The sequence below is a fragment of the Balaenoptera borealis genome (genome assembly GCF_965194805.1).
Source record: "Balaenoptera borealis genome assembly, chromosome: 8".
NCBI lineage: Eukaryota > Metazoa > Chordata > Mammalia > Artiodactyla > Balaenopteridae > Balaenoptera > Balaenoptera borealis.
The window spans coordinates 41,403,223-41,420,784 of record NC_138865.1 but is presented as its reverse complement, the minus strand read 5'-3'; the positions used below and the strand labels follow the sequence as shown (position 1 = coordinate 41,420,784).

The window sequence follows — 17,562 nt, the reverse complement described above, 5'->3', positions numbered from 1 at the left end:
GTATATGCCCAGTAGTGGGATTGCTGGGTCATGTGGTAGTTCTATTTTTAGTTTTTTAAGGAACCTCCATCCTGTTCTCCATAGTGGCTGTATCAATTTACATTCCCACCAGCAGTGCAGGAGGGTTCCCTTTTCTCCACACCCTCTCCAGCGTTTATTGTTTGTAGATTTTTTGATGATGGCCGTTCTGACTGGTGTGAGGAGATACCTCATTGTGGTTTTGATTTGCATTTCTCTAATGATCAGTGATGTTGAGCATCTTTTCATGTGTTTGTTGGCAATCTATATGTCTTCCTTGGAGAAATGTCTATTTAGGTCTTCTGCCCATTTTTGGATTGGGTTGCTTGTTTTTTTGATATTGAGCTGCATGAGCTGCTTGTATATTTTGGAGATTAATCCTTTGTCAGTTGCTTTGTTTGCAAATATTTTCTCCCATTCTGAGGGTTGTCTTTTGGTCTTGTTTATGGTTTCCTTTGCTGTGCAAAAGCTTTTGAGTTTCATTAGGTCCCATTTGTTTATTTTTGATTTTATTTCCATTTCTCTAGGAGGTGGATCAAAAGAGATCTTGCTGTGATTTATGTCAAAGAGTGTTCTGCCTATGTTTTCCTCTAAGAGTTTTATACTGTCTGGCCTTACATTTAGGTCTTTAATCCATTCTGAGTTTATTTTTGTGTATGGTGTTAGGGAGTGTTCTAATTTCATTATTTTACGTGTAGCTGTCCAGTTTTCCCAGCTCCACTTATTGAAGAGGCTGTCTTTTCTCCACTGTATATTCTTGCCTCCTTTGTCAAAGATAAGGACACACCGTTTTAAAAAAGAGAAAGGCTAATTATTAGAGAAATGCAAATCAAAACCACAGTGAGGTATCACCTCACACCAGTCAGAACGGCCATCATCAAAAAATCTACAAACAATAAACGCTAGAGAGGGTGTGGAGAAAAGGGAACCCTCCTGCACTGCTGGTGGGAATGTAAATTGATACAGCCACTATGGAGGACAGTATGGAGGTTCCTTAAAAAACTAAAAATAGAACTACCACATGACCCAGCAATCCCACTACTGGCATATACCCTGAGAAAACCATAATTCAAAAAGATACATGTACCACTATGTTCATTGCAGCGCACTATTTACAATTGCCAGGACATGGAAGCAACCTAAATGTCCATCGACAGATGAATGGATAAAGAAGATGTGGTACATATATACAATGGAATATTACTCAGCCATAAAAAAGAATGAAAGAATGCCATTTGCAGCAATATGGATGGACCTAGAGATTATCATACTAAGTGAAGTAAGTCAGACAGAAACCAGTAACCAAAGCACATAATGCTGGGACTTCCCTGGCGGTCCAGTGGTTAAGACTCCACACTTCCAATGCAGGGGGCGCAGGGTGGATCCCCGGTTGGGGGATTAGGATCCCGCATGCCGCACAGCACGGCCAAAAAAGAAAAAAGAAAAGAAAAAAAAGTATTAACAAAAATAAATAAGCAAATAGTTAAAAAAAAAAAAAAGCTGATAATGCTTCCTGGTTTTCTCCATCCTGAATTCCCCCCAGGGCGCCGTTGTTGGGGCAGCTGCAGTGGCTGATGCTGTAGCAAAATTTGTTGTTTACTGGAAGAGCAAGGCAAAATTCCCTTTCCACAAAAAGTGTATCTTTTATCCCCCTTCCCTCCCTATTACACGTGCAGCCAGTGGGACATGTAAAACTCTGGTTTCTCAGCTCCTGCTCCCTGCCCTCTACCTAGTGGCCTCTTTAGATTCCAGTCTGAGGCCCCTGGGGCAGAGATAAGGTAAATGACCTATGACCCAGTTTTTACATCTGAGCTCAGCAAAACACCTGGCTTGTCCTGGCCTGGTTTGGGGGAAGGGGCCTCACTGCTACTGCCCAGCTCCTAGCTCACTAGGTTTCTATCTTAAGGCTCACTGAGGGACTTTCCTGGTGGCCTAGTGGTTAGGATCCTGGGTTCTCACTGCTATGACACAGGTTCAGTCCCTGGTCAGGGAACTGAGATCCTGCACACAGCATGGCCAAAAAACAAACAAAAACTCACTGAAGTCTCAGAGGCATTTCAAAGCATCAGGAAGAGCTTGGAAACTTGGGTTCAAATCTCAGCTTGGCCACTTATCCTCTGGGTGATCTTGAGGCCTCGGTTCTCCACTGTGAAATGGGGAGGAGGTTCAGACAATATTTAGATGGTTCTATAAAGTGTCAGGGGAGGAATTAATTTGAAGTTTATCCTAGTGTTAGCCAACTGGTTTGATCCAAGGAAAAGCTGGAGAAGGGACAGGGGTGTGCAAAGGAAACACCCCTGACCCCACCCAGATGGTGGTTGGAGCTACTGATAGTCCTGTCCTCCCCACATTTTCAGATTTCTTATAGCCCTCTGACCCTGACCACTTCTTGTGCTTTTTGTGTGTGTGCATATGAGAGAGAGAGAATATGATTACTTAGCCCTTTTTTCCCAAACCCGTTTCTGCTGCCTGGTGGGGCCAGGGCATGGTTACAGTGAGGTACCCACTCCTCCAGACAGTACCTAAAGCCAAGGTTTAGCTGAAGCAGATCAAGCCCCACAGCCCCTCACCCCCACCCTTGCCTTTCCTCTGCCAGAGCCACCAAGCAGGTGAGTGAGGTGACTGTGGATCCAGGGTTATACCCTGACTTACCCTAGAATGTAAGCTCTGGGAGGGCTGAGACTATGCCTGACTCGTGCACCCAGGGCCATCCCTTTGCGCCATGTGGAGCCTAGGGGCCTGGCATGTGGTGGTAGATACTCAGTAGGTAAATATTTGCTGAATGAATGACCAGATGAATGACTTTAAGGCAGCAAATAACTCTTGTAAGCATCCTAGAGCCGAGGGATCTGTAGTAAGCAGCTTTCAGAGGTTCTTCCAGGGTAGTTAGTGTCTTTGGCCCTAAAGTGGGATCATCAAAGTCGCCCCCTGTAGTTGTAGGCAGTCCTGAACTCCGCCCCCAGGTGGCCGGGCGGGCCCTCAGGCAGTCACGTGCTGGCGGTTGTCCAATCAGAGAGGGCGGGGCGAGGCCGGGCCGACTAGGAGGTGGGGGCGAGGTGAGCAGGCAGAAGTTCCCGAAGGTTTCTCCACCCGGTGGCCTCCTGTCGCGCAGCGGAGCGTGTCCTGAGCGGCGTCGGAGGCGGACGCCATGGCCACAACCTTCCGGGCGAGCGGTAACCGCAGGGCGGCCGGGACTCGCTAGGACGCGAAGCTGAGCCCTCCCCTTCCTTAGGAAGTTGTCGTCCCTGCTCGCAGGTCGGCGCGCCCACCCGTCCAGGCACGCGCGGCGAAAGGACACGCCGGTGTTGGGGCTGCAGGCTGATTGGCGCTGGGAACGCCCAAGCTCTGGCCCTTAGCTCCTGAGTAGGGTGGGGACAAGAGGGTGCATCCGAGCTTGGGCCTGCTGGTGGGTGAGACCCAGGGGAGAAAGGGGCGTAGGGCTTTGTGACTGATCTTGACGGTCTGCCCCCAGAGCATCAGCATATCCGCTACAACCCGCTACAAGATGAGTGGGTGCTGGTGTCAGCGCACCGCATGAAGCGGCCCTGGCAGGGGCAGGTAGAACCCCCGCTTCTGACGACAGTACCCCGCCATGACCCCCACAACCCTCTGTGTCCGGGGGCCACACGGGCCAATGGAGAGGTAAGTCTTTAGATCCTACCTCTGCAGGCTGGGCCCGGGGGGAGTAGTTCCCCATCCACTGCCCTTAGACCTTCTCTTCGCCCTACAGGGGAGTGGACCCTAGCCCCGCACCCCACAGGGGAGTGGACCTCTGGGTCATATCCCACCAAATCTTTCTGACCTCAGAGTGGACTTCTTCCCGCCTTGTAACCTTGAAGCCCATCAGATGACTGGTGGTATGGGCCAGCAAATGCTTCTAGCCCATACTTCTCTGTAGGTGAATCCCCACTATGAAGGCACCTTCCTGTTTGACAATGACTTCCCAGCTCTGCAGCCTGATGCCCCTAGTCCAGGTAACTTGGATCTAGCTGCTGTTGGGGAGAAAAGAGGCTGGACCTTGTTGGGAGACTTCTGTTGCAGAGAGTGATACCCCTTTACCTTAGGACCCAGTGATCACCCCCTTTTCCAAGCAGAGGCTGCCCGAGGAGTTTGGTAACTATGAATTTCCACTCTTACACCCTTCAGCCCGGGGCCTGGACTGAGCACTGGGGTTGGGCCCTGCCCCCAGCACAATGAGCCCTATATCTCTGTCATTTCTCCCTCCTTCACCACCTAGTAAGGTTATGTGCTTCCACCCCTGGTCGGATGTGACACTGCCACTCATGTCAGTCCCCGAGATCCGAGCTGTCATTGATGCATGGGCCTCAGTCACAGAGGAGCTGGGTGCCCAGTACCCTTGGGTGCAGGTCTGTGAGGTCGCCTTCTCCCCTAGATGGGCAGGGAGGGGGTGGTGCAGTTTGGTTTTGGGAAGTGGCATTTTTATTTCCACAGGTTGTGGTTCGGAGGGGTTGACTTGCTGTCCTTTTGGCTATAAAGCTCCCTACCCCTACTTCATAGATCTTTGAAAACAAAGGAGCCATGATGGGCTGTTCCAACCCCCATCCCCACTGCCAGGTATGTGTGTCAGGGGCTTCAGTGGATATCTGGGCTGAGTCCAAGACAATGTGGGGTGGGGAACTGGAGTAAGGGAAAACAGAGGAAGTATGCTAGTGATGTGGAGGCTTGGAGGTGAAGGATCTGTCTGCTCTTCTCCTCCCCCTTGACAGGTGTGGGCCAGCAGTTTCCTGCCAGATGTTGCCCAGCGTGAGGAGCGATCTCAGCGGGCCTATCAGAGTCAGCATGGAGAGCCCCTGCTAATGGAGTACGGCCGCCAAGAGTTGCTCAGGAAGGTGGGAGAAAGCTGGATCTTGTGTCCCCAAGAAGCCCGTAACCTCACCCCAAAAAGGAGAGGTGTGTGAAGGAGGAGGGTAGAAGGGAAGTAGCAGAGAGACTTGCTAGGAGGACATAGCAATAAGCTAAAGGAAAGGTGATGATGGCTTAGACTAGGGTGGTAGTGGTGGAGTGGTGAGAAACCATCGGTTTCTGGGTACATTTTTTCTTCTCCTTCCCTTGCCTATTTGCTGACCCCCCTCACACCCACCTTGATGACCTCATCTCCATTTGGTCGGCCTAGGACCGTCTGGTCCTAGCCAGTGAGCACTGGTTAGTGCTGGTCCCCTTCTGGGCAGTGTGGCCCTTCCAGACACTACTGCTGCCCCGTCGGCATGTGCGGCGGCTGCCTGAGCTGACCCCGGCTGAGCGTGACGGTGAGTCTCCCAGCTGGGACCCTGGGGCCAGGCTTTGGATGGGGATGGTTCTGGTGGGGCCAGCATCTGGGCCCCAGACTGAGAGTCAGGCTCTGATTCCAGATCTAGCCTCCATCATGAAGAAGCTCTTGACCAAGTATGACAACCTATTTGAGACATCCTTTCCCTACTCCATGGGCTGGCATGGTGAGGCTTTTTGAGTACCCATATCTATCCCCAACACCATTTCTGGGCTCCTGGGTCCCAGCTTAGTGGACTGCAACTCCCAGCAGGCCTTGGAACACTTGCTGGGGAAGTGTTCAGAGCAGGGATGCTGGCACTGAGGGTAGAGAAGCGGACGTGGTGAAACTATGTCTCCCAGTGGACTTTCCAATGCCTTGTCTCCTCTCTGGCAGGGAATGCTGGAAGATGTAGTTTTCAGGTACCTGCTGTGGTCTGGGGGTAAGAGCTAGGCTGAAGAACTAAGAAAGGACCCTTCCCAACTATCTCTGCCTTCTTCCCGCCAGGGGCTCCCATGGGATCAGAGGCTGGAGCCAATTGGGACCACTGGCAGCTACATGCTCATTATTATCCTCCACTCCTGCGCTCTGCCACAGTCCGGAAATTCATGGTTGGCTATGAAATGCTTGCCCAGGCCCAGAGGGACCTCACCCCTGAGCAGGTCTGGACTTGGAGCACCCTGGGTCCTCGGGTCCCCTTTTCTCTCCTATTTCCTCAAGGGATCCCAACAATCTTGACCCTGAGAAGCCCCACGACCTGGGTATTCCTAGGGACTCAGGAGCTGACTCCTTCATCCTCTGGCTATTCCAGTGGTCGTTCTCACCAGCCTCCCCACCCCACACGCTCCCCCCCAGTGTCTAGTGTCTCCTAGCACTCACCATTCTGGGCAGCCCTTACCCTCTCTGATTATCCCCTTTCCCCCTCCCAGGCTGCAGAGAGACTAAGGGCACTTCCTGAGGTTCATTACCGCCTGGGGCAGAAGGACGGAGACAGCAGCCATCGCCTGACCACACTGACCACAGGGCCTTCTGCCTGAGGGAACTAGGGCCTAGGGTTTGGGCAGATGTGGGATCAATAAAACTGTGCTTCTCAAACTTTAATCACATATTCTAACGCCAGAGGAGTGTGAACTCTGATCCTTGGGGGTCTGGGGTTAAAGGCCGAAGGCGTAGCTCCAGCCACAACTTTTCTTTGCCGACAGATGTGCAAAAACTTAAGGGCACAACCTCCCCACCTCTTTGCCCCAAATCTCTGAACAAAATTAATACTCAGTGTCATGTCTGGCTTTTACTCCTAGAGTAACAAAGGCGTCCCAGTTTAAAATGGTTTTAGAATCCTTTGTTCTTGTCTTTGGCTGAGGCTTTGGGAAGGCCAGAGCCCCCTTTACTACCATCCCTAGGGTATCAGCTCACCAAGCCTGGGACTGAAGGTTTGGTCGGAGTGGGTGAACAGGATCCTTGTCCCATTGGTCAGTGGCCAGACCCTGGGCTCCTGGCCAGAACCCTGGCTTTGTGAGTGGCTGCAGCTTGGCTCTGCTCCAGCCCACAGAGGCTGAAGGGGTGGGTAGGGAACGTGTACGTGGCTTTGTGTCCTTGGCCTTTCCAGACTCCCACGTGCAGCGTGTATGCACAGGCTCTGTACACATCTGTTGCCCCTGTGCCCCGATCATCGCACAGGGCAGAAGACAGCTCTGGCAGGGAAGGGGATGCCAGAGTTAGGAGCCTCAGGGCCATGGTAGGAGGGGATGGTTTTTGGAGTGACCCTGGGTCTACCCCCTCCCCTCTGGAGCTGTTTCCCTGGCAAGACTGTAACTGTGGGAATAAAAAGTCATACAACCCAGGAGACATGATGCCACCTAGGGTCCTCCAAACTTTTAGGTGAGGACAGGAGCTTGCGAGTAATGCGGGAATGGCCAGAACACTTTTTGTCTCCATTCTTCTCAAGGGAATTGAGTCTCTGGGAGGGGAAATCACACAAGGCTGGACAGTGATGATCTGACCCAGGAGAACCGTGGCTGCCTGCCTTCCGGTCCAGGATTCTTTCTTCCTAGAGACCCTGGAGGGGAAGGGTCAACTAGGAGTGTTACCCTGGTTTGGAAGAAGCTCAGACAAATGTGGTACACATTTCCCTTGAGCCCCCATTGGCTGGGGAGTGGAACCCTGGATGGGTGACATACATAGCTACACACACACACACACACACACACACACACACACACCTGATCCTACACCTTTTATTTGCCTGCATTTTGGAATCATCTGGGGAGTTTTAAACAGTACTGATTTAATTGGAGTGTGGCTTGACAGTTTCAAAACCACAGTGTCCAGCGACGTTTGAGACCCACTGCCTTACAACCAGTCCACCTCCTTCCTTATCTGCAGTCAGGGGCACCTTCAGCTTCTCTGGTCACCTGCCCAGTAGCTCCTAAGCCACTGAACTTGAGGCTTTGTTTGAGGACAGCTGGGGGGTGGACGGGGAGGGGCCTGAGAGCTCTGGTCCTGCTGTCCCAGGAGGAGAGGCTTTCAGGCCGGGACCCAGAAACCCGGCTCCAGACTCGGTCCCCGGCAGCCTCCTCAGTCCCGGACGGGACAGGAAGTGTCCGGCAGAGGTGGGTGTGGAGGTGATTGGCAGTTGGAGGCTCCAATGGGTCGAGCCCCCCTATTTCACCCCTCTCCTTCCATTGGTGCCTGGGCGGAGTCGCCCCACGGCGGGGCCCCAGGGCGGCAGGGAGTAGAGGCCGGGGCAGAGGGCGAGGGCGGAGGGCGCTGGCGGCGGCGGCCGCAGAAGGTGAGGCCTGATGGGGCCGCGGGTGAACTCGAGGGAGCCTTGCCAGGAGAGGGCGGGGCCTGGGGGTGTGGGATTTGAAGGGCCCGGAGTGACTGACGGACTGTCAGTGCGTGTGTGTGTGTGTGTGTGTGAGAGAGAGACTGCAAGGCTGTGTGTGACGCTGTCAGTGTGCGAAACTTCGCAAGTGTCGCTTGGTGAGACTGTCAGCTAGTGTGATTGCGGGTGTCACTGTGCTGTGGCTGAGTCTGCATGTGGCTGTGTGTGTGTGTCAGTGTGCAGTTTGGGGGCAGAGACCGGGTCGTGCGTTTGTGTGTGTGTGAGAGGGCCTGTGACCACATCAGGGAATGTGTTTTGGGAAGGTTTCTGCGGAGTTTGAGACTGTGTCTGCCAGTGTGAGAGTGGATGGCTGGGTTTGTGTGTGCCAGTGTGTGACTTCAGCATGGCAGAGGAAGAATGAGACTTGCACTCGGCGTGTGTCCTGTGTCCTAACTGTTAGACTGTGGAGGAGTGGAGCTGGGTTTGCATTTTGGGGACCCACTTCAGTAGCCAATGGGACTGACCTCTCTACTTAGTGGCCAGGGTAAGCAGACCATCCCCAGCACACTTGGCTCTCCCTCCTTCTTTTAGTGCTTGAGAATCCTTGTCACTGGTCCACTGCTTCTTATCTTCTGTCTCCCTGTCTGACTCAGTTTCCTTATATTTCTTTTTCTCTCTCTACTACTGTCTTCCTAGGGCTAGTGCTCTCTGTGTCTTCACACTTTCGTCTCCCCAGGTATCTCTGTGTATCTGCTTTTTAGTCCTGCCTCTCATGTTCTCTGCATCTCTGTCTCTCTCTGTGCCCCTGTGCCTGACTCCCCTGTTCACCTTTGTCTCTTTGGCTACCTGGGGGCCTGAAATGGTGATGAGATGGGGGATCTGCCGTGCTAAGAGCTCCCTGGAAGAGAGGGCTTACACTGTGAAGAGGAGTTGCTTTTAGAGAGTGCTGTGACCCCCCATCCCAGGGGCGGAGTGCTAAGTGTGTGTGTGTGGCTGTGCAAGGAAGAGGGAGATGTGTGTCTGTGTGTGTGTCTGGGTATGTGTAAATGTTTAAGTGTCTGAGTCTGAGTGAGGATGTCTGAGTGTATCGGTGTAACTGTGAGTGGCTGTGTCTGAGAGTGTGTGTCTGAGGGTAAGTGTGGGTCTTGTGTATCTGGCACCAAGGGACCAAAGGCATTTCCTGGTGCTGGGGCCTGAAGAGTAGAGGGGGAGGTGAGAAATGCCTGGAACGTCCAGGGGAGGGGGAAACTGGACTCTTTGGCTTTTCTTTATATCCCCCAACATGGGGCCCTCTCCCCCTTAAAACACAGACAGCTGTGCCTTGCTGGGGAGTGAAAAGAGTGGGAGCATGAGTATGTGTCTGCTTTTTGATTTGACTGTGTCCACGTGTGTTCAAGGGAGTGTCTTTGTTGACTGTGCCTGGGGAGTCCACGCGTGAATGTGCCTGTGTTCTGCTGTGTGAAAACACAGGAACCTCTTGCTGACAGGGACACAGCAGCTCTCCTTTCCCTCTTGCTGTGCCTGGCTGTGCCTGGCTGTGCCTGTGGCTTCCTTTCCAGACTAGGGGGAGGCCTCTTCCCTTCCCAGGGCCTTGGGTGGGAGGGGGTGGGAGAGTAGGAGGGAGGAGAAAGGAGAGAGGAGGGGGCCTGGCTAGGGACGGTTGAGCTCCATGGCCCAGAGGGGCGGGGGCAGGGAAGGGGAAGGAGGGGACGATTCTGGGGTCCCAGAACTGAGTAGAGCGGAGACGGGTGCTGTAGCTGGTGGGAGGAAGTCCTGGAGGCCATGGACACTCAACCACTGGAATCATCGAGGTAGGGCGGGGCTGAGCACGGTAAATGCGGCCGGGGGGCTGGGGTGAGCCACTAGACACACTTGGACAGACACACAGACACGCGGAGGTCCCTGCTCAGCTCTACCTGGGAGGGATTTGGGCTCTCCCTCTTCTGGAGCCCTTGCCCAGGGCCCTTTCCCCATCCGCCCCTTCTCCTGCCCCCATTCCCTCTTCCCCACTGCCTTCCTCATCCTGCTTTCTCCCATCCAGGATTCCCTCTCTCCTAGCACCTCCGTCCCCCATACACACATGGTTGGTTACCTTTTTGGCCTTTCTGAGACCCTGCTGCCCCAGCCCAGCCCTCACCTTGTTGAGCTCTCACCGCCTCCCAGTCCTGATCTCTGAGCATCTCTTTGTCCTGTGGCCCCAACCCCAGCCTCCTGTTCCTGCAGGCTACCAGCTTCTCTCAGCCTCCTCTCCCGTCCCGCCACCCTGTCTCCATCTTCTGGCTCCTCGCCCGCCCCCAGCCTCTGGCAGCAGTCAGGGCATCTGGATCTGCTTAACTCCGCAGCCTCAGCCTGCACCCTAGCCCCATCCGGCCTCGCAGGCTCAAGACCAGCAAGATTCCAGAGTCAGGCCCAGATGAGCGGCCCAGAACAAGGAGCCAGGCCCAGGCGAGAGGAGGCTTGGTAGCCAGAGCAGGGCTAGGCCTCATGGCAGGGGTACCGGGTGGGCTCAGACCCACCATGACAGTCCCACCCCAGGGTGATGAGGGCTGCCTCAGGTCAGTCAGAGGCAACGACTATCCCTGGGCCAGGTGGGATGGACACGGAATTCCCAACAGCTGGATTGGAGGAGTTAATGGGAGTGACTGAGCTGGTGCCAACACTTGGTGCCAGGGGTGGGTGCCAAGGGTGGTGCGGGGGGCGGTGCTGGCACAGTCTGTTGCCTCCAGCTTTTGTTCTGGGCTCTAAGCCCATGACTGAGAAGGGGGGTGTGAGGGTGTGTGTGCGTGCGTGTGTGTGCACTCACACACAGCGCTGGGCGTATGGTGGAAAGGGGACCTTACATCAGAGCCCCCAGTGATGTCTGATGTCCTTACCCCACTGGGCACCTGGTTTCCTCCGAGAAGGCCCCAGTCTGGAAGAGGAGGAGGCAGGCTTTAGCCTCTCATCTTGGGAATGGGGGATCGCTGACCTTGCCTCTCTCCCCACAGATGAGCAGCAGCTGCTCAGGGCTGAGCAGGGTCCTGGTGGCCGTGGCTACAGCCCTGGTGTCTGCCTCCTGTCCCTGCCCCCAGGCCTGGGGCCCCCCAGGTGAGAAAAACTCTGCTCTATGACCCAACTCTGACCTGTGACTTGCCACCATCACCATGGCCCCTTCTCATGCCTAACCTGTGATCCTCCCAACCCCTGACATCCAATCTGGCAACATCTCTCTACCCTGCTCTCTGACCTCTGTCTCCAGATTATAACATGATGTTTTGACCCCATGACCCCACTCAGGTCTTAAAAGTCCACCCCTTATCCTTTCACTCTCACAAAGTGTGGGGTGGGGTGGGAGAGAGGGAAAGGAAGAGCCTCTGCTCAGAAGTGCCTTCAACAGGGGTCCAGTATGGGCAGCCTGGCAGGGCCATGACGCTGTGTTGCCCTGGAGTGACTGCTGGGTAAGTGCTCCACCAGCCTGCTGGGCTGACAGGACCCTTTCATGACCCATTTCTTGACCTTGCCCAGTCCTCACACCCCTCCCATCCTTGCCCCTTGTATCTGTAATCCTCACCTCTCTGTCTGTCCTAACCCTCAAACCATCCTTATTCAACAGAACATTCAACCAACATGTATTGAGCACCTGCTAAGTGCCTGGTCTATTCTAGGCCCTGGGATATAGCAGTGCACAAGCCAGGCAAGATGCCAGGTAGTAATACCTGCAGGGCAGAAAATCAAAAGCGAGTCAGGTGGAAGAGGATAAGTGAGCGATCACTTTTTATTGGTAATAAGGGAAGGCCTCTCTGAGGAGGTGACATTGAAGCTGATTTCTGAAGGTTGGGGTATAAGCAAGCATTCCTGACAGAGAGAACTGCTAGTGCAAAGCCCTGAGGTGGGAGTGAGCTCCACACTCTTGAATCGAAAGAAGCACAACCTGACTGGAGTGCAGTGGGGGAGGGGGAGACAGGAAGGTGATGAAGAAGGAAAGGAAGGCAAGGGCTAGATCACCAGGGGCTTTGGAAGCCAGCAAAAGGAGTTTGAGCTTTACTGCAAGCACAGTGAGAAGCCAATGGAGAGCTGTGACATGGTCTGACTCATAGTTTAAATCTTCCCTCTATCTGTCATCACCTCATCTCACCCCCAGGGCCCCGGTGTCCTGGTTTCGGGACGGGGAGACAAGGCTGCTCCAGGGACCTGACTCTGGTCTAGGGCACGAACTGGTCCTGGCCCGGGCAGAAAGCACTGACGAGGGCACCTATATCTGCCGGACCCTGGATGGTGCACTTGGGGGCATGGTGACCCTGCAGCTGGGCTGTGAGTTGGGGAGGGAGTGTTGGCGGTAGCAATGATGAGACATGGGGCTCCTGGGGGAATCCAGGCCCTGAGTAAGCCCTCTGGGATGGGGAGGGGCTGGGGACTTCTCAGTCTCCAGCTGCACCCTCTGCCTCTAGACCCCCCAGTCCGCCCTGTTGTCTCCTGCCGAGCAGCTGACTATGAGAACTTCTCCTGCACTTGGAGTGCCAGCCAGGTTAGCGGTTTACCCACCCGCTACCTCACCTCCTACAGGTGTGTGCATGATCGGTGTGTATACCTATACGTTTGTGTGTTTAGCAAAACATGGGTACGGGAGGTAGGTAAGGAGGTCCTGAGGAAGGCCTGAGAGAGAAGGAGGACCCTCCTTTCCTTCCTGACCTCAGATGGCCTCCTCCCTGCCAGGAAGAAGACGGTACCAGGAGCTGATGGCCAAAGGTAAGACATGAGGGGGAAGCTGGGGGCTCTAGCTGGGTCTCACAGTGAGCATTTCCAAAGCTCAAGACCACATCCTCTCTCCTAGGATGAGTCCATCCACAGGGCCCTGGCCATGCCCACAGGACCCCCCAGGGGCTGCCCGCTGTGTAGTCCATGGGGCAGAGTTCTGGAGCCAGTACCGGATCAATGTGACTGAAGTGAACCCCCTGGGGGCCAGCACACGCCTGCTGGATGTGAGCTTGCAGAGCATCTGTGAGTACCCACTCCTAGAGCTCTCCCCAAATCCCTACCACAGAGACCCCAAATAGGCCCCAGAGTACAGGTACCCCCCAAATTCAGAACCCTCCTCCCCTGAGCTCCCACATAGTTCCCTCCCAACATAGACCCATTTCGGCCCACAGATGGCCCCCATGGAGACTAAGAGCCCAAGGAGATCAGAGCCCAGGAGGCAGGGTTACATCAGCTTCTAGAGACTGCTACCACTACCCCCTTCCCTCCTAGTCCTTCCTGGCTGCCTAGCCCCAGTGCTGCCTCTCTGCTTCTAGGCCTTGTGCTGAAGGCAGTTCTATCTCATGTCCTCCCTGCCCAATGGAAGCCCTTGCTGGCCTCTCCTTCCTCTTGATCTGTGTGTGGTAGGGGGTCACCAAAGCTCTGGCTGGAATTTGGGCCAACTCATCTTCCTTGGATGGAAAGCAGAATCACTCTTTTTTTTTTTTAAATTTATTTATTTTATTTATTGATTTTTGGCTGCATTGGGTCTTCGCTGCTGCACGCGGGCTTTCTCTAGTTGTGGCGAGCGGGGGCTACTCTTCCGTTGCGGTGCGTGGGCTTCTCATTGCGGTGGCTTCTCTTGTAGAGGAGCACGGGCTCTAGGCGCACGGGCTTCAGTAGTTGCAGCACGCGGGCTCAGTAGTTATGGTTCGCGGGCTCTAGAGCGCAGGCTCAGTAGTTGTGGCGCAAGGGCTTAGTTGCTCCGCGGCATGTGGGATCTTCCCAGACCAGGGCTCGAACCCATGTCCCTTGCACTGGCAGGGGGATTCTTAACCACTGCGCCACCAGGGAAGTCCCAGAATCACTCTTTAACTCACTCAACAAACATTTCAAAAATCTGTCCTCAGATCTTAGCTTACTTTATAATAGGGATGACAGATAGGTCCTGAGCCTAATGGATGATCAAGCTTAAGATTTCCCCAACCTCCTTGGAAGTGCCTCCCCTCAGTGACCTTTAGGCACACACCCATCTTCCCTTGGGAGGTGGTGGGGAAGGGATGAGTACCTGTCTTGTGCCCTGAATTTGTGTCTCCACTGCCCTCAGTGCGCCCTGACCCACCCCAGGGGCTGCGGGTAGAGTCGGTACCTGGCTATCCTCGCCGCCTGCGTGCCAGCTGGACGTACCCTGCCTCCTGGCCCCGCCAGCCCCACTTCCTGCTCAAGTTCCGGCTGCAGTACCGTCCAGCACAGCATCCAGCCTGGTCCACGGTGAGGCCCTTGGAGTGCGTCCCAATCTGGGGCTGTGGGTCCTGTCTCTAGTTTCATGTTCCTGGGTGTTCTACGTGACCAGATCTGGCAGGTCACTGATGCCCCGTGGACTTCCCCTACAGAGTACTCTCCATGGGCCAGGCCTTGTGCTGGGTGCTGGGGTTGTAGCAGGGACCGAGGGACTGAGCCTCTGCCCTGCAGGGCTGTAACTGATCTCAGCCCATCTGTGGGAAGACAGCAGTGATTTTTTAAAAATAACTTTTCTAGGAAAAGGAGTGCCTTTCAGCCAGAGGCACAGCCTCATACAAACACTCATATACTCAGATGTGGATAGAGGTGAATTCCCACATCTGGAGATGGCAAAGATTGGCCAGCATCAGGCCTGGGGAGCCGCTGCCTCAGACAATAACCAATATTTATTGAACACCGTCTGTCTGCCAGGCACTGTGCTACACATTTTACATGTATTATCTTGTTTAGGTGTATTCACCTCTATTTTACAACTGAAGAAACTGAGGCACAGAGAGAGGTCCAAGGTCACTCAGTAAGTGGTAACAGCAAAGATTTGAACCCAGGCAGTTTGAAGTCACAGCCTGTCTACAAAACCACTGTGCACTTTTGTCTTCTGAACACTAGGTGTAGACCTGACACCACCAGCCACCCTACGTGAGGCCCAGACGCCTGCATCAGGCTGACAGGGACAGGACTGGGAGGAAGGGGTGCTCTTTGCAGACTGGGTCTGGGGTCAGGTAGGCTCAGTGCTTATAACCTGGATAATGTGCCGACGAACCATCTGCACTGCCAGGTGGAACCGGCTGGATTGGAGGAGGTGATCACGGACGCTGTGGCTGGGCTGCCCCATGCCGTGCGGGTCAGTGCCCGGGACTTTCTGGACGCAGGCACCTGGAGCGCCTGGAGCCCCGAGGCCTGGGGTACTCCGAGCACCGGTGAGAGACAGAGCCTAGGGAAAGGGCTGAGGCCCCGCTGCCCAGCATCTATCGGAGGAACTGCCGGCGCTAGGGGGCGGCGTGGCAATTGCGGCCCCAGGCTTCACCTGTAGCTTCCTGCAGCCCCGCCCTAGCTTAAACCCTGCCCCAGATTAAACCCCGCCCCTCAGCCTCCGCCTCTCAGCCTCCACCCCTGCTTACATCCCCAGAAGCTGGCTCTGCCCTTTCAAGCTCCGGCTCCGAGGCGCCCCTGTGTCCAACCCTGGCCCTGGCCTCGCCTGGCGCCTGGCGGGCCCTGGCCTCCGCCCCGACCCCGCGTGGATAGTTCTCCTCAGGTCTCGTCTCCCTCCAGGGCCCCTACCGAAGGAGATACCAGCTGGGGGCCAGCAACACGCGCAGCCAGAGGAAGAACCTCAGGCGGATAGCCCTGCTCCCCCAAGACCGTCCCTCCTACCAGACCCGCGGCCACTTGGTGAGCTTGGGCAGATGGGCAAAGGTGGTAGAGGATGGGAAAGCCCCAGAGAGAAGTGGGCACCGAGTTTGGTCAGGCAGGCTTGCTCTCACAGCTGGTACGTGACACTCCCCCTCAGACCACAGAGACGCCCTGGAGCAGGTGGCTATGCTGGCATCTTTGGGAATCTTCTCTTTCCTGGGACTGGTGGCTGGGGCCCTGGCACTGGGGCTCTGGTAAGTGACTGCCACTGGCCTCTCATCCTCTGATCCCACACAGGGGCTCTGATACCCATAGACCACACCCGTTCCCACCCCCCATGACTTTGCACTGAACGTGTCTGATTCTGGAACAATTCCTCCTCCTTCTCCCGCCCCCAACTTCATGATTCTCACCCTTTCCTCTCTTGACCCTTTACTAACAAACCTTTTTGGAAGAGACTGAGATGCCCCACATTGTCAGGGAGACAGCTTCCTTTTTGTGCTCCAGGCTGAGGTTGAGACCAGATGAGAAGGATGGACCCCAAAAGTCTGGGTTCTTGGCCCCGATGATTCCAGTGGACAAGCTTCCAGGTGAGTATGACCTCTGGGAGGTTTGGACTTGGAGATGTGTGCCCTCATTTTGAGTGTCTGGATTAAGAGCCAGGTGCCTTAGTCATAAGGGTTTTGGGAATCAGAGTTGGGTCTCCTCATTCTTGTAACTTCTGGACTCAGGGATGGGCCTTTCGTTCTTGAGTCCCGGGCTCAGAGTTGGGTCTCTTCTGTCTCTTGCAGGATACTGGGGCTTCTAGATGGACTCCCTCCTCATTTTCAGGGTATTAGGCTCAGAGCTGGATATCCATCCTTATTCTTGGGATGTCTGGATCAGAGCTGGATCCCCTGCCTTATTCTTGATGTGCCTGGGCCCAGAGCTAGGTCCACTCCCTCATCTTCAGGGTATTGGGGCTTACACAGAGGTGGGCTCCCCTATTCATTTTTGGAGTGTTGGGCTGAGAGCTGGGTCTCCTCCCTCATTCTCAGGGAATCTGGGACAAGATCCAGTCCTACTATCTCCCTTGATTTTCCTCCTTCTTCTAGGAGTCCCAAACCTGTAGAAGATCTTGGAAGGCTTCAGCTGATTCCATCTATAACTCTGTCTTGCTGGTGTGGATGGACGGACAGGTGGAACCCAGGCAGGACAGTAGATCCCCATGGAGGGGGGTTCTCAGCTGGAAGTTCTGTTTGGAGCTCATTTCTATGAGACTCTGTGTTCCCAACTTGCCAGCTGAAAGGTGCCTGGACCTCTGACTTCATCCCAGAGTTGGAAGTCCACCTGAGGAATGTGTGTAGATATGTATGTCTGTGTCCATGTGTGTCCAAGTGTATGTGAGGCAGGGAACATGTGTTCTCTGCATGTATGTATATAGGTACCTGGGGAGTGTGTGTGGGTCCTTGGCTCTTGGCCTTGCCCCTAGCGGGGGTTGTGAAGGTGTGAATAAAGAGAATGAGGAGGTTCTTCTGTTTGTTGACATGTCTCACAGCTCCAGATTTGGGACTCACAGGAGAATACACAGAACTTGGAGACCACAGTCAGAGACTATTGGGTGATGCTGCTTTATTATTTTGGCTACTGGGGGCCCCGGCCCATTTTCCCTATCATCTCCAAACTCAGTTGGGCAGAGTCCCCTGGAGCCTCTTCCCTTGGCAGTCAAACCACCGAGTCAGGCTGAGGTTCTGGGGGTGGATGCAGACGCTGCGTCAAGACAGGTGAAACCTGGGAAAGGAAAGGTCCAAAGCCATGGTCATAGCTTGGAGATGAGGGTAAGGCCCAGGGGTTAGAGGCAAAGGCCAGATGAAAACCCGAGTTGGCATCA

At 54.6% G+C, this 17,562-nt stretch overlaps 2 protein-coding genes across 11 annotated transcripts; both read left to right on the top strand.

Moving 5' to 3' along the window:
* Positions 1-3,046: 3,046 nt before the first annotated feature.
* Positions 3,047-6,403, top strand: GALT (galactose-1-phosphate uridylyltransferase). The gene is given in 12 exon segments (XM_082401242.1): positions 3,047-3,191; positions 3,491-3,660; positions 3,917-3,992; positions 4,083-4,131; positions 4,256-4,385; positions 4,537-4,593; positions 4,746-4,868; positions 5,153-5,285; positions 5,388-5,471; positions 5,792-5,946; positions 6,214-6,269; positions 6,271-6,403. Coding segments are annotated over 12 exon segments (1,080 nt in total). The 5' UTR covers positions 3,047-3,166; the 3' UTR covers positions 6,293-6,403.
* Positions 6,404-7,797: 1,394 nt separating this feature from the next.
* Positions 7,798-17,203, top strand: IL11RA (interleukin 11 receptor subunit alpha). 10 transcript variants are annotated; one of them, XR_014247238.1, is made up of 14 exons: positions 7,968-8,072; positions 11,096-11,195; positions 11,485-11,545; positions 12,229-12,398; positions 12,536-12,650; positions 12,801-12,833; positions 12,919-13,085; positions 14,149-14,312; positions 15,118-15,259; positions 15,612-15,731; positions 15,850-15,946; positions 16,200-16,282; positions 16,484-16,665; positions 16,787-17,203. XR_014247238.1 is itself a non-coding variant. In XM_082401214.1 (13 exons), the coding sequence occupies exons 2-13, from the start codon at positions 11,096-11,098 to the stop codon at positions 16,801-16,803; spliced, it is 1,269 nt and encodes a 422-aa protein (XP_082257340.1). In that variant the 5' UTR covers positions 7,798-7,893; the 3' UTR covers positions 16,804-17,203. The 10 variants fall into 10 exon arrangements, 9 of the variants coding, with proteins under 9 accessions (XP_082257340.1, XP_082257335.1, XP_082257343.1 ...); XM_082401214.1 differs by lacking the exons at positions 7,968-8,072; positions 16,484-16,665 and adding an exon at positions 7,798-7,893; XM_082401209.1 differs by lacking the exon at positions 16,484-16,665 and having other exon boundaries at positions 7,969-8,072.
* Positions 17,204-17,562: the final 359 nt, after the last annotated feature.

Coding starts and splice junctions, on each gene's coding strand:
- IL11RA (XM_082401211.1), top strand. CDS start 9,778: ATGGCCCAGAGGGGCGGGGGCAGGGAAGGGGAAGGAGGGGACGATTCT. Junction 12,651..12,800: donor CGCTACCTCACCTCCTACAG/GTGTGTGCATGA, acceptor CCTCCCTGCCAG/GAAGAAGACGGTACCAGGAG. Junction 15,732..15,849: donor ACCAGACCCGCGGCCACTTG/GTGAGCTTGGGC, acceptor ACTCCCCCTCAG/ACCACAGAGACGCCCTGGAG.